Genomic DNA, 11,799 nt, shown 5'->3' with positions numbered 1-11,799 from the left:
TGCCTAGTAGCAAATGTTCAAATGAAGGTTTTCACCACTGCCCGGTACCCTCTAATCTCTTGGACTGCAATGCCTGTAATTACCCATGACAGAATGATGAGAGCTGAAATCTAAGCACCCCTTGACAGCCAAAAGTTGGCTCACTGGTGTCCAGAAATGTGCCAACAGAACAGATAGAACAGCAATCTTTAGAAATCTTGGCACATCTTTGAAAAGATTGCCTTCAGAAAATGCCGTTCCTACTTATAATCATCCATATTCTTGTCATTTAACTGATCCGTAAGTTTAGCCATCTGAGCTAGGTCCATTGTCTTAATAGTCCATTCTTCAACTGTTGAGATATTTTCTTCCTTCCCTCGTGAAGCATAAATAATCTGAGCCGCAGTTGTCAGATACAGCAGGAGCTTTCCACGTTACTTTTCGAGTTCTTTGTCCATTAAACCCAGGAGATATAGTTCTGGTTTTTTAACTATATCAATTGCCAACATTTTTTGAATAGTATTGTGTAGAATGATTGGCGACCTTTTCTTAGATACATGGGATTAACACAAAAAGTAACATTGTGTATATAAAATATAGTTGTCAAATATTTAATTAAACAGAAATAGAGGAGATAAATATTGGCACTAGTAAAGATGCGAAAATAACATATTTGTAGATACATTCACCGTTCAGACAGTTAGAAACCCCACTTTTAAAATGTTCTGCTTTTTTCCCTTTCTTTTCTCCTTTTTTCTTTCTCTGTACTTTTCCTTCTTTACTATGTTTCTTCTTTTCCATGTATATATTGTTCTATGTCATACTTTTGTGTATATATTGTTATATGTCACTGGTGTTTTGTATGTATCACGCAATGTCTTATATGTATTCATTTGCTATTTTTAATTAATAAAGTTTAAAATAATTTTTTTTTAAAGAAGTGCAGTTCATAAATAATTCCTTCAAAGGTTAACCCTTCTTCTCTTCTGGAAGATAATAGTGTATCAAGGCCAAAAGATCCCACTAATGCCACTAACTAGAAAACCATCAAATAATACTTACTCCTCCATTGGCTCATTGTACATATTGCAACCAGTTGCAGTCTTGAGGTCCTCTATGTTTGTCCCTTCTTTCTTGTAAGGCACAAATTGAGCAAGGTGGTTCCCCAAAATGACTACTTTCCCCACCAGGACTGGGTCTATTCACCAGGCCTTATCTGGAGAAGAACACAGTGTGAGTATAATCCAGGATCTGCCTGCCACACTTCCCAAACAGGTATCACAATACACACTTCCTTGATAAGTTGGATTGCCTAGCACAACCCTTTCCTGTTTGGGGAAGGCACTGGGAAATACAGAAAATTTCTCAGTGGAGAACATCAAGGAGGAATGGCGCCACATCTCCATGGAGAAATGGGTGACATAGGAGGATGTCAAGTAAATCTCCCCCCAGTGGCTCAGGTGGCATGTACCTTTCTAGGAGGTGATTAAAATGGAACTCTTCCAGAGGACTTCCAAGTTAAAATGTGCTGCTATTTAGACAAATTAGCACTTCAGTTGCCATTATTTATGCATTTGCTAATCATTAGATTAGACTGCAAGGTGGGCTTTCTTGCTGCCCCCCTTCCCCTGGAGATTTGATTTACCCCAATATCAGGACTGGGGAAAGCAATCCAAATCTAGTCATTTCAACTGGCCTTTGAGGAGGAGATGAATAGAAATGAACTGAGAGGGATTCTTCCTGTGTAGGAAGAGATGATTATACAAGTGTTTATAATCATCAGCATAGGAAAATTTTGCTATTATTGTGTTAAATGTTTGGTTGTTAAGATTAGTTATCTAGTTCCATTTTATTTTTAGTTGTGTTTACCCTGCTTACATCAGATAGTAAGCGCTCTCTCTCTCTCTCTCTCTCTCTCTCTCTCTCTAATAATCCATCTTGTTCAGGAGTTCAAGGTGGCATACATAGTTCTCCCGTCTCCAATCTCTGCCCCCCAACAATAACCCTGTGAAGGAGGTTTGGCAGAGAGAGAATGACTGGCCCAATCGGCCAGGAAGGTTCCATGGCCATGGGTAGATTAGAATCTGGGCCTTGCTAGTCCTAATCCACCATCTTCATCACTAGCCCATTGTGGCTTTTGGACTGAGAGGGAGGGACTGACCCAAAGTCCTCCAGAGAACTTCTGTGGCTGAGGGACGATTAGCATCTCAGTCTCCCTGCTCCTAATTCAACACCTTAACCACTATCGCTATTATCTGATTATATTAACACTATTACTGGATGCTTTGTTGATTTTATGTTTGCATTAGACTTTACTGTATTTTGGGCATCCTGAATCAGTTCACTTTGGGCAGTATACAAGTGCAAGGACTAACTAACTAAATACACTTTTCCTGCATCACCCATCACTTCCCATCAGCTGAAAGGGAGGGAGGGTGGGTTCCATTTCACCAAATCCAGTTCTCAATCCCTGTTCTAAGGAGTTGAGAAGTACATAGCTAGCCTCACAACAATCCCCTGTGAAGTAGGTTATCCTGAAAGGGATGGTGACAGGCCCAAAATCACTGATAAAGGTTTCTGGCTAAACAGATGTTTGAACATGAGCTAACATTTTTATAGCACTCAAGACGAGCACCTAATGTAGAACCCCAGGATTGCACAACGTAATTCATCTATTATCATTACACAAATTATACTGTTGGATTGCTAGAAGACTTCTCCATCCTCTTCAATAGCGAACGTACCAAAAATTGTCTATTGAAATAAATGGCCAATCAGTCTAGGCCAAGGTTGTCACAAGTGTACAACTGGAGTTGGGCAACTCATAAATTCAAATAAATAAATAAATACATAAATCAATAAGTAAATAAAGCAGCTATTTATAGGTTAGCCACTGGATCCCTAAATATGTCTTTATATAAGTATAAACACAGGCCTTCAAATATCATATACTCCAATTTAATTTTTATTGCATCATTAAAATATTTTTTTAATAAAATTAAAATCTCCCACAACCTGTCATTCCAAAAAACTGCTTGAAGGACAGCAGGCATCTGATAGAGCACAAGTTGACCCAAAGGTCAATGGGCTTTTCTCCGTTCTGTTTTCATGGCATACAGGACATTTTGCAATTATCTCATCTAGTAAGATCTTCCAAGATACTGTTCAGTGCCATTGAATCTATTTTCAGTGATGGATTTCAGCTTTGTTGCCTCCATAGACATGAACTTTCATTGTTTCAGCTATAAAGTTAATCGCTCAATGCCAGGATTGTATGATATGTGGTCCTGCAGCAACTTGGCCAACATGGACACAGGAAGGGATGTTGACTGCAAAATCTGTGAGCTGCAGTTTAAACAATCTGGAGTTACCAGATCAGGGAAAAGTAAAGGTTGCTCAACATTATCTCACTCTAGACCAGTGTTTCTCAGCCTTGGCAGCTTGAAGTCCACACATCTTCAAGTTGCCAAGGTTGAAAAACACTGCTCTAGACCATCTAAATGATCTTCACATTTGTCTCAATGGGTCGAGATCCTTCACCTGTTTCAAACTTCTGAGTCCTAAAGGACACTTTCTGTGCTGAGTCAAGGGCTACCACATGCTACTTTTTCCCAAAAGGAACCAGTGGTCCTGAACAGGGCCACTGAGAGGAAGGAGAAAGGAAGTGACTTCTAAATCCTTTCCAGGGATCCCACTAAAGATAGTTATTTCTCTGTTCCCATTAGTAGCAATGGCAGGAATATGTTTCATAGTGTCCATCCGATGACTGATTGAATACCAGGAAAGGTGGGATAGACATGGGACCCACCAATTCCCTACAGAGGCCTTTCATTTTTCAAAGAAAAGTTTCTCTTTCTTTCAAAATGACTGCCCTTCCTGCTTTACTCTCTCCTGGGCTACATTTTTTAAATATAGCAATCCCCTTGGGGATGAAGCCTATCTGGGAACTGAGCCTTAGACCAGAGGTGTGCAATTTCTTCTGGTCTACAGGCTGTAGATGACATTTGAGAGGCATGCAATGACTAAATCCTAAACAGCAGTGAAGTGATTAGGACAACACTACATTTGATCTGACGTCATTTATCTTCAGAGTTAGTTAAAATTAACAATAGCTAACCGTACTCCTCTCCAGTCATGTATTTAATAATGTTTTCCTTCTTCTACAAGGTAAACATAAAATACCAAAAATGCAGTTTGGTAACAAGATGTAGAAGCCTTCTGAACACTCAGGTTCAGCATATCTGTGCCAAGAGTAATAGCTGTAACTCAAGGTTTGCCAACTTTGGATCTCTAGATTTTTAAAATATTTTAACTGTTTTATTAATGCTATAAACCACTCTGCCTGACCAAAGGCTAGAAATAATGGGAGTTGCCAATCAACAACATGGAGTCCAAGGCTGGGAATCACTACTCAACACTCATTTATAATAATAATCCCTAAACTTTAGTTAGAAGGACCTGAGACAGAAACAGTGGATTCAACAACCAGCTTCTTTGCCCCACTGAATATTCTAGCTTTTTAGAGGTTTATATTAAACACCAACAAGACAAACTAAATCTTAAGAACCGCTGTGCTTGCTCTAAATCCAAGTAAACAATACATCAAAATTCATCCTGGATTGCACAATTTAAATATAACAGCTTTTTTAAAAAAATACATCAAAACAAAAGTATCTTTCCATTTTTTCCATGTGCTTTTAACCTGTCTATGTAGTTATAAAAGTATTTTATAGATGCACAATCAACATATTAGATTAAGACCTGCACTGAGGATGAGAAGACAAAGAGTCCAAGAAGATGGAGTTTTAAAAGGAAATCAAAACTGAGCATCAGCAGAAATCAGTGGGAGATTCAAATCACACAATATTGTTAAATGATGGCTTGAAGGAAGGCTATTGCCAGCAATAGTCTCCTTCTGAGCACAACCACACTGGCATCCTGCAGTTATAGGCCGTTTACAGGAAATTTATCAGCAGCAACTGTGGAGTAAAAAGGAGAAGGCAAGAGGAAGGGGCAAGGGGAAGAAGAACGAGAAGGGGAAGGGGAAGGGGAAGGGGAAGGGGAAGGGGAAGGGGAAGGAGAAGGAGAAGGAGAAGGAGAAGGAGAAGGAGAAGGAGAAGGAGAAGGAGAAGGAGAAGGAGAAGGAGAAGGAGAAGGAGAAGGAGAAGGAGAAGGAGAAGGAGAAGGAGAAGGAGAAGGAGGAGAAGGAGAAGGACTATGTAGATGCTGAGCATTTATCTGCAGTTCTGAGAAAATTTCAACTAATCAGTGCTTAAAATGGAAAACAGATTTCAAAGATCTGTTAATCTGCAGTTTAGAATCACCTACACACAGTCATTGTCCAAGCAATGAAACCATTTATATCTTGACGTGGTTCTCTCAGGTGGAAAAAGTCCAGAATGCAAAAAACAGGATTTCTGTGAAGCAAAAGAAAAAAAAAACTGTTACAATTTCAGCGCTTCTCCCCTTGAAAGCTTTCTGACTTTTTAAGGGAAAATTGGCATGGTGGGGTGAAGTCTTCCATATGATTTTGACTCCAGGTTCCATGCTAAATATCATTCAGGTTATGAAAGTTCTAGTTCTTTTCTTCCAGTGATAAATTGATGTGCAAAAAGTTAAAAAAAAAAAAAAGAGGCACTTTTCTATTATACAAAATAAGACAAAGTCATCTGGTTTTGACTCTAAAACCCATGCTAAGAGTCATTCTGGCTTTTATAGTTTTAATTGTTACGTCAGGGACAAATCGGTGTGCAAAACGGGAAATTAAAAATGTCTTTTCCATCCTATGGTATAAGAAAAAACATCTGATCTGGCTTTGGCTCTAAAATCTGTGCTGAAAGCGATTCTGGATTGAACAGTCCTGTTTCTGGTCTTCCAGGGACAAATCAGCCAGAACCAGCTTCCTATGAATGACTTTGATTTTTGTTTGAAGTCCGAGTATGGCTTCCAGACGAGACATGCAGAGTTTGATGGAGTGAATGCAGCACTGATCTGATCTGGAAGGCGGAGAGGGGGGTGCGGAGAGGCAGCCCCATTGCATGCAGCGTCCGGGAAGGGGCACACCACATTCCAAGGTTCATATCCTACAAGGCACTCCTTTTCTTCCTAATGGGACTGGAACTGCTGTATGGTTTCAATTCAGCGTGTTGCACCTGTAAAAACAAATAGAGAGCACGTTTGAGAAAGGTAACCCCAACTCGCTCCACTGTGTGTTAATGGCTCCCCAGAGAGAAATCAAAGAAAAACTAAGAAAGGTTCAATAGTAATGAATCATTTTCTAAACACAGCAACATGGGGGATTAATTGCAGGAAGGATTGGAAGAGTCACGGATCATTTCTTGAACACCAAAATATTAAAAACAGATTTTTTTTTTATTTTTTTTGGTCCTAATGATATGCACTAGAACATGGATGGGGAATACAAGAGCTTCCACCTGATTTTGGCATTTTGTAGGAAATATCTTTTCTCTCCTTTTGGATTACTCTTTCTTAGGGTTTGATTAAGGAACCAGGTTTCCCTCCTACATGCCACCACACACTGTTTCTTGAAGTTGGGGAAGATACCAAGATGCCCAGGTTTGTAAACTGAACACAAGACATCCAAAGTTTATCAAAATCTGGATGTGCCTCGACTGGGAAAAACCCAGTGACCTAAACTCTTTTTTTCCCCCTTCAACTGACTGACTTAAGAGTTGGAATCATTCATTTTTGGTTATACGTTCCACGTCACTTTAAACCTACTTGACCCAAATTAATATACATTCACCTTTATGGATCTGATAAAGTAGGTTCTGGTATATGAATGCCACCACAAATTTTCTTACATTTAAAGTGTTGCTAGAAACTGCTACTTCTATGAAAGTCTTGGTACTTGGACAGTTTATTCAAACTGAAAATCAATTCTGTCCTCTGTGACCCCATTACTTTTAAAACCAACAGTACCAAACAAAGCTATTCTATTTTATTTTATTCTATTTGCAACAGGATTATTAAACATAAACAACAGTCCTAGGAATCAAATGTCTCCTGTCGATTCCCTCTGTTAAACTTACTAATGACCTGGGGTGCTGGCACGCATTTTTACATGCTTTTTCACTTTCCTAGCTATTTTTTATCCATTCCCCACCTTTCCACCTCTCTGTATTTCAGAGGAAGGGAACTCGTTATAGATGCAACTCAAAACTCCGGGTCTTCATCAAAGAGCTTCACTCAAGTCAAAAGATCACAGCACATGATGAAATAATTAAGAGATGATCCAATGCAAGATTCTTGGAGTTTATCTACCAAGAATTTATTCCGCCCCTACTATAGAACCATACAGGCAGATTGCAGAAAATTATATATATTTCACCTCTGGAGGTTTTCTTATTTATTAATTCAATCTCATTCACATTCCTAGGTGAAGACTTCTTGAAAGCCTAGGTGAAAAGATAGATCTTTAATGGGCATTTAAAATGTATAACAGAAGGTGCTTCTCCAGTATCAGGGCAAATGTTAACATAAGAGCCACAGGTCCTGCTATAATGTCCAAAGGGGTGTAACAACCGTAAAGAATTATATATGCCAGGAACTTCTTTTTCGTCTCTCCCCTCTGCATGCAAATTCTCTTCCTCCTCTCCTTTCATTTTCAGAGCTAGCCACATTTAGAGGTGCATTTGTGCCCAAAATTTAACTAACTAGATATTAACATTGATATTTTAACCATTTTTGCAAATCTAGGAGTCAAACTAGCCACGTTACTGACAGCGCAAGCCATATTGAGCAAGCCACTGTGGTGATTCACATTAAGCCATAAATCATGGTTAACCAATCCCAATGGCTGGTTCAAAAAAAACCCATTTGCCTTGACTGCACTTTGGGTGAAAAGGTGTGATACAATTGAGTAAATAAAAGAATAAGAACAGGCAAGTCAGAAACGAAGTGTGTGAAGGGGCCCGTTTCATGGTTGTGCTGATACCGACAATTTTTTAAGATCTCTTGGCTGCATTTATATTATATTTAATTTTTTGTACTGTTTTAAATGTTGACTGCTTTTATTGTTGTTAGCCACCCAGAGTCACTGGTCTGAGATGGGCAGCTGTATAAATTGAAGGAAGGAAGGAAGGAAGGAAGGAAGGAAGGAAGGAAGGAAGGAAGGAAGGAAGGAAGGAAGGAAGGAAGGAAGGAAGGAAGGAAGGAACAAATGATAGCTTAGCACAATGTGTAAACCCAACTTCTATGTCACATAAGCATGGGAGAGAGGGAAATGGTGGGATGTTTATGCAAAAGAAAAAAATATTGAGGTGTAAAGGGCTTTGTAGGGTGCCCCGAATCCCAAGGATGTTTCACCTACACTGAAATTCTTGCATGCACTCTCTTATTGCAACACTAAAACCCAGACCAAGGAACCCTACCCTTATTCAAACATGTCAAAGTTCCCTACACTTGTTCTCTCACCTCACCTCCTCTCCTTTACCACTAACTCCTTTTACGGTCATTGAGGATGAGAGAAACCATTTCCAGCAAAATTCATAAATGCAAAATTCATACAAAACCTAAATAGAAGAGCAGCTTATCTTTCAATATAAATATTCATGGACAGTGCTGCTGCAAATCCTGGGTCCTCCAGAAAGCAAAGCAAAGCAGACTTGAAGCAAAAAAGAGAGAGTAAAAAGTTCATTTAAGTTTCATGATTTTGCAGTCTGGGAAAAACTAATCATAACTGAATCAGGATAAGTCTGCCAAGAGAGTGCTCCTCTAGAATTGGACATTTACCAAAGAGCCATCAGCAAATTTAAACAAAGAAATAAATCACATAAAGGAGCCATGCAAATCCAAGATACGCAGAAGTTCTTAGATGTCACCCTGTCCCCATTCTGTAACTATCACTTTAAAAAGTCTTGTCGACCCATTCAGGTTGCAGTCTTTGCCTTCTGGCCCAAAACAGGCTACTGTGTGGCAAGGCCAGACCAGTGAGGGAAAGCTCACATTGTTCATGATTACTCTTAAGGTGTGCCTTCATTCTTTCAAGCCATATGGGAGAAGAAAACCAAAAGAAGTCCTCAATATATAGAAGTACAGGTAGTCACAATTGGGACTGGAACTTCTGTTGCTAAGCGATGTGGTTGTTAAGTAAGTCGCACCTGATTTTACAACGTTTTTTGCTGTGGTCGTTAAGCAAATCTGGCTTCCCCATTGACTTTGGGGAAGGTCGCAAATGGTGATCACATGACCCCGGGACGCTGCAACTGCCATAAATACATGCCAGTTGCCAAGTTCCCAAATTTTGATCATGTGACCATGGGGACCTGAGACGGTTGTAAGTGTGAGGACCAGTTGTAAGTCACTTTTTTCAGCATCATTGTAACTTCGAACAGTCGTTAAACAAATGGTCATAAGTCAAGGGCTACCTGTACTAAATTGCCTTATCTATTATCTCCAACCTTCTCCCTCTCCACACACATACAGATCCTTTTCTCTTTCCAGTCTTGGCTGTCTTCTATGGGTTGCATTATTTATCAGAAGTATGTAATGCAAATCTAAAAGTAATGTGGAATATGGATGCATACAATTTTGCTATACATATATACAAATACCTTACAACATAGGAGTACATTAGAGGTAGGTATCAAATTCAATCAAATCGTGAAAAAATCAGGGTGTTTAGGGGTGATTTGGTGAACATGGATTGGAAACAACTGACTTGGCAAGTCACACTGGAGGACATGGAGTAAAGGGAAATATGGAGCCAGGAACTAAAGACCAATAATGCCACCATGGATCACCACCCCCATTGATAAGCAACTGACAGTGACCAACCAGTCATTTTGCCAGGTGCAATCAGGTTGACTTCATCTATATAATATTCCCAGATTATAATTAGCTGTTATGCATCTTTCTGAGCAGGACAATATGGAGATGGATAGGGAACAGTGGATTCCTCTCTCTTCCCACTCCACACTCAAATTTGATGACATTCCTGTATTTGACCTTCTCTAAGTTGGCCATGTTCTGGCCAAAGGGCAGGTCAACAAAATGTGACTCTCTCAGAAGAACTGTGCACCCGAACAGCAGAAAGAATTAGGCTTTTTTTCAACTACCCCAAAACTATTCCTCTTGCAGATAAACCCCTGTATTTACCATATCTGAGATCTGGAAAGCTTGCTCTTCTGCCAATCTCCCACAATATGACAAGGAACAAAATGGAATAGGTAGCTTCCTTTTAAAGCATTTACAGGAGACTACCACCAAATTCCCTGCACACTCTTCTGTGAAACCTGAGAAGCTACGCTTCCTACCCAACACCGCCTACTCAGCTCCAAAAGTCCTATGTCCAATTGACCCATGCCCAATCGTATTGTTTTCCATCTTACCAAATCAGAGACAATCCTGTAAGCAGGAAAATATATTCATAGAGGGAAGCCTTTTCCAAAAATGGGACTTTTTGACCAATCAGAAAAATGATGCAATACGTTTCCCTTTGGCACAGATGTCATGATGCTTTACAACAGGGTTCCTCAACCTTGGCGACTTGAAGATGTGTGGACTTCAACTCCCAGAATTCCCCAGCCAGCCATGCTGGCTGGGGATTTCTGGGAGTTGAAGTCCACACATCTTCAAGTCGCCAAGGTTGAAGAACCCTGCTTTAGAAGACTCCCATTCTTTTTCAAACTAGGAATCTTTATATATTGTTCAATAGTTGCTATATAGGGGATACACTTATATATTTTTTATTTTTTTTTCCTGTTTCATTTATTATTGTTTGTCAGTGGAGGTGGGGTGGCATTTTTTGCATACTATTCTTTAACCTTATAATAAACGAAAATGGCAATGGGGAAATAAATAATTAAATATTTGTGAAGGGAAGTGCTTGAATGCAATTGTACATGCGGGGAATCAGCATTGGTGATAGCCTTTGTTCAGCCACATCCCCAAGATCAAGTATAAAGTAAAATAAATTACATCAGATTTACCAAAAAAAAAAAAAAAACAGCAGCAAGGTTGGAATATTAGATTATTAAGTACATTATTATTGAGATTTGTTTGTGGTTGTTGTTTCCCTTTTGCCTAGTGCTTTCTTGTAAACACATGCTATTTATATGAAACATTGAGTCTGCATTTCATTTTTTTTCTTTGTTTTTTTTATATATATATATGACTGATCATAACCCCTAATAAATGCTGATTGATTGACACACAGGGAATCATATAAAGATCAGAACAAAGCTTGCTGGAATGTAAAGATGGACAAGTTGCTTTACCCACATTTAAAAAAAAAAAAAGTTTATTGTGCTTTGCTTATGAAAAAAAAATGGTAAATTCCTGTAAGGTCTCGTAAAAACACAAACCCACCCGCTCGGATGGAGGGCAGGGTGTTTCCGTATCCCCCTGAGCTTTTGAAAAAGAGAAGCCTGTTTGAGATTCAGATGCTTTTCACAAAGGCTTTTTGGCTCCCCCCTTTTCCTATGACTGCCCTCTTTCTTCTCACCCCTCCTGGTTAATGATCCCATCCGATGCTTTTGCACTGCTGGTCAAAATGGCCCTCCAGTAACACACCTGCTGCTGTCTGGACTCAGCTCAACTTCTCTGCTGGAGACGCCATCCCGTACTTACCCTCTGAACATCAGATGGGACTCTGGAGAGGAAATCTAGCAACTCATTATTGTCAATGGCATAAGGATTCCTTAGCTTCTTTGTAAATTTATTTATGCCTGGAAAAAGACAGAGGGGAAAATGGTTTCAAAAATCCGGGTGGGGAGGGGAGCAGGAAAATACACACACGCACGCATACAGACCACAGCATGATGCTGCCTGACATGCTCAGACAGGAAGGTGGGCGGG

The 11,799-nt window shown here is 39.6% G+C and overlaps 1 protein-coding gene across 1 annotated transcript in view; it reads right to left on the bottom strand.

The window, feature by feature from the left end:
- Nucleotides 1-2,923: 2,923 nt before the first annotated feature.
- The window catches only part of MCTP2 (multiple C2 and transmembrane domain containing 2), a 132,211-nt gene continuing 123,335 nt past the window's right edge, over nt 2,924-11,799 (bottom strand). Inside the window, exons 22-23 of the mRNA XM_088139178.1 lie at nt 11,572-11,669; nt 2,924-6,131 (exon numbers count right to left, since the gene is read on the bottom strand). Of these exons, the coding sequence (XP_087995304.1) occupies nt 6,063-6,131; nt 11,572-11,669 (167 nt within the window). The 3' untranslated portion in view covers nt 2,924-6,062. The remainder of the gene's footprint in view (nt 6,132-11,571; nt 11,670-11,799) is intronic.

The sequence above is a fragment of the Python bivittatus genome, unplaced genomic scaffold, assembly GCF_059951505.1.
Source record: "Python bivittatus isolate LINGU-HERP-01145 unplaced genomic scaffold, Pbiv_v1 ctg000210_np1212, whole genome shotgun sequence".
Classification (NCBI taxonomy): domain Eukaryota; kingdom Metazoa; phylum Chordata; class Lepidosauria; order Squamata; family Pythonidae; genus Python; species Python bivittatus.
This window is presented reverse-complemented; position numbering and strand designations above follow the sequence as displayed.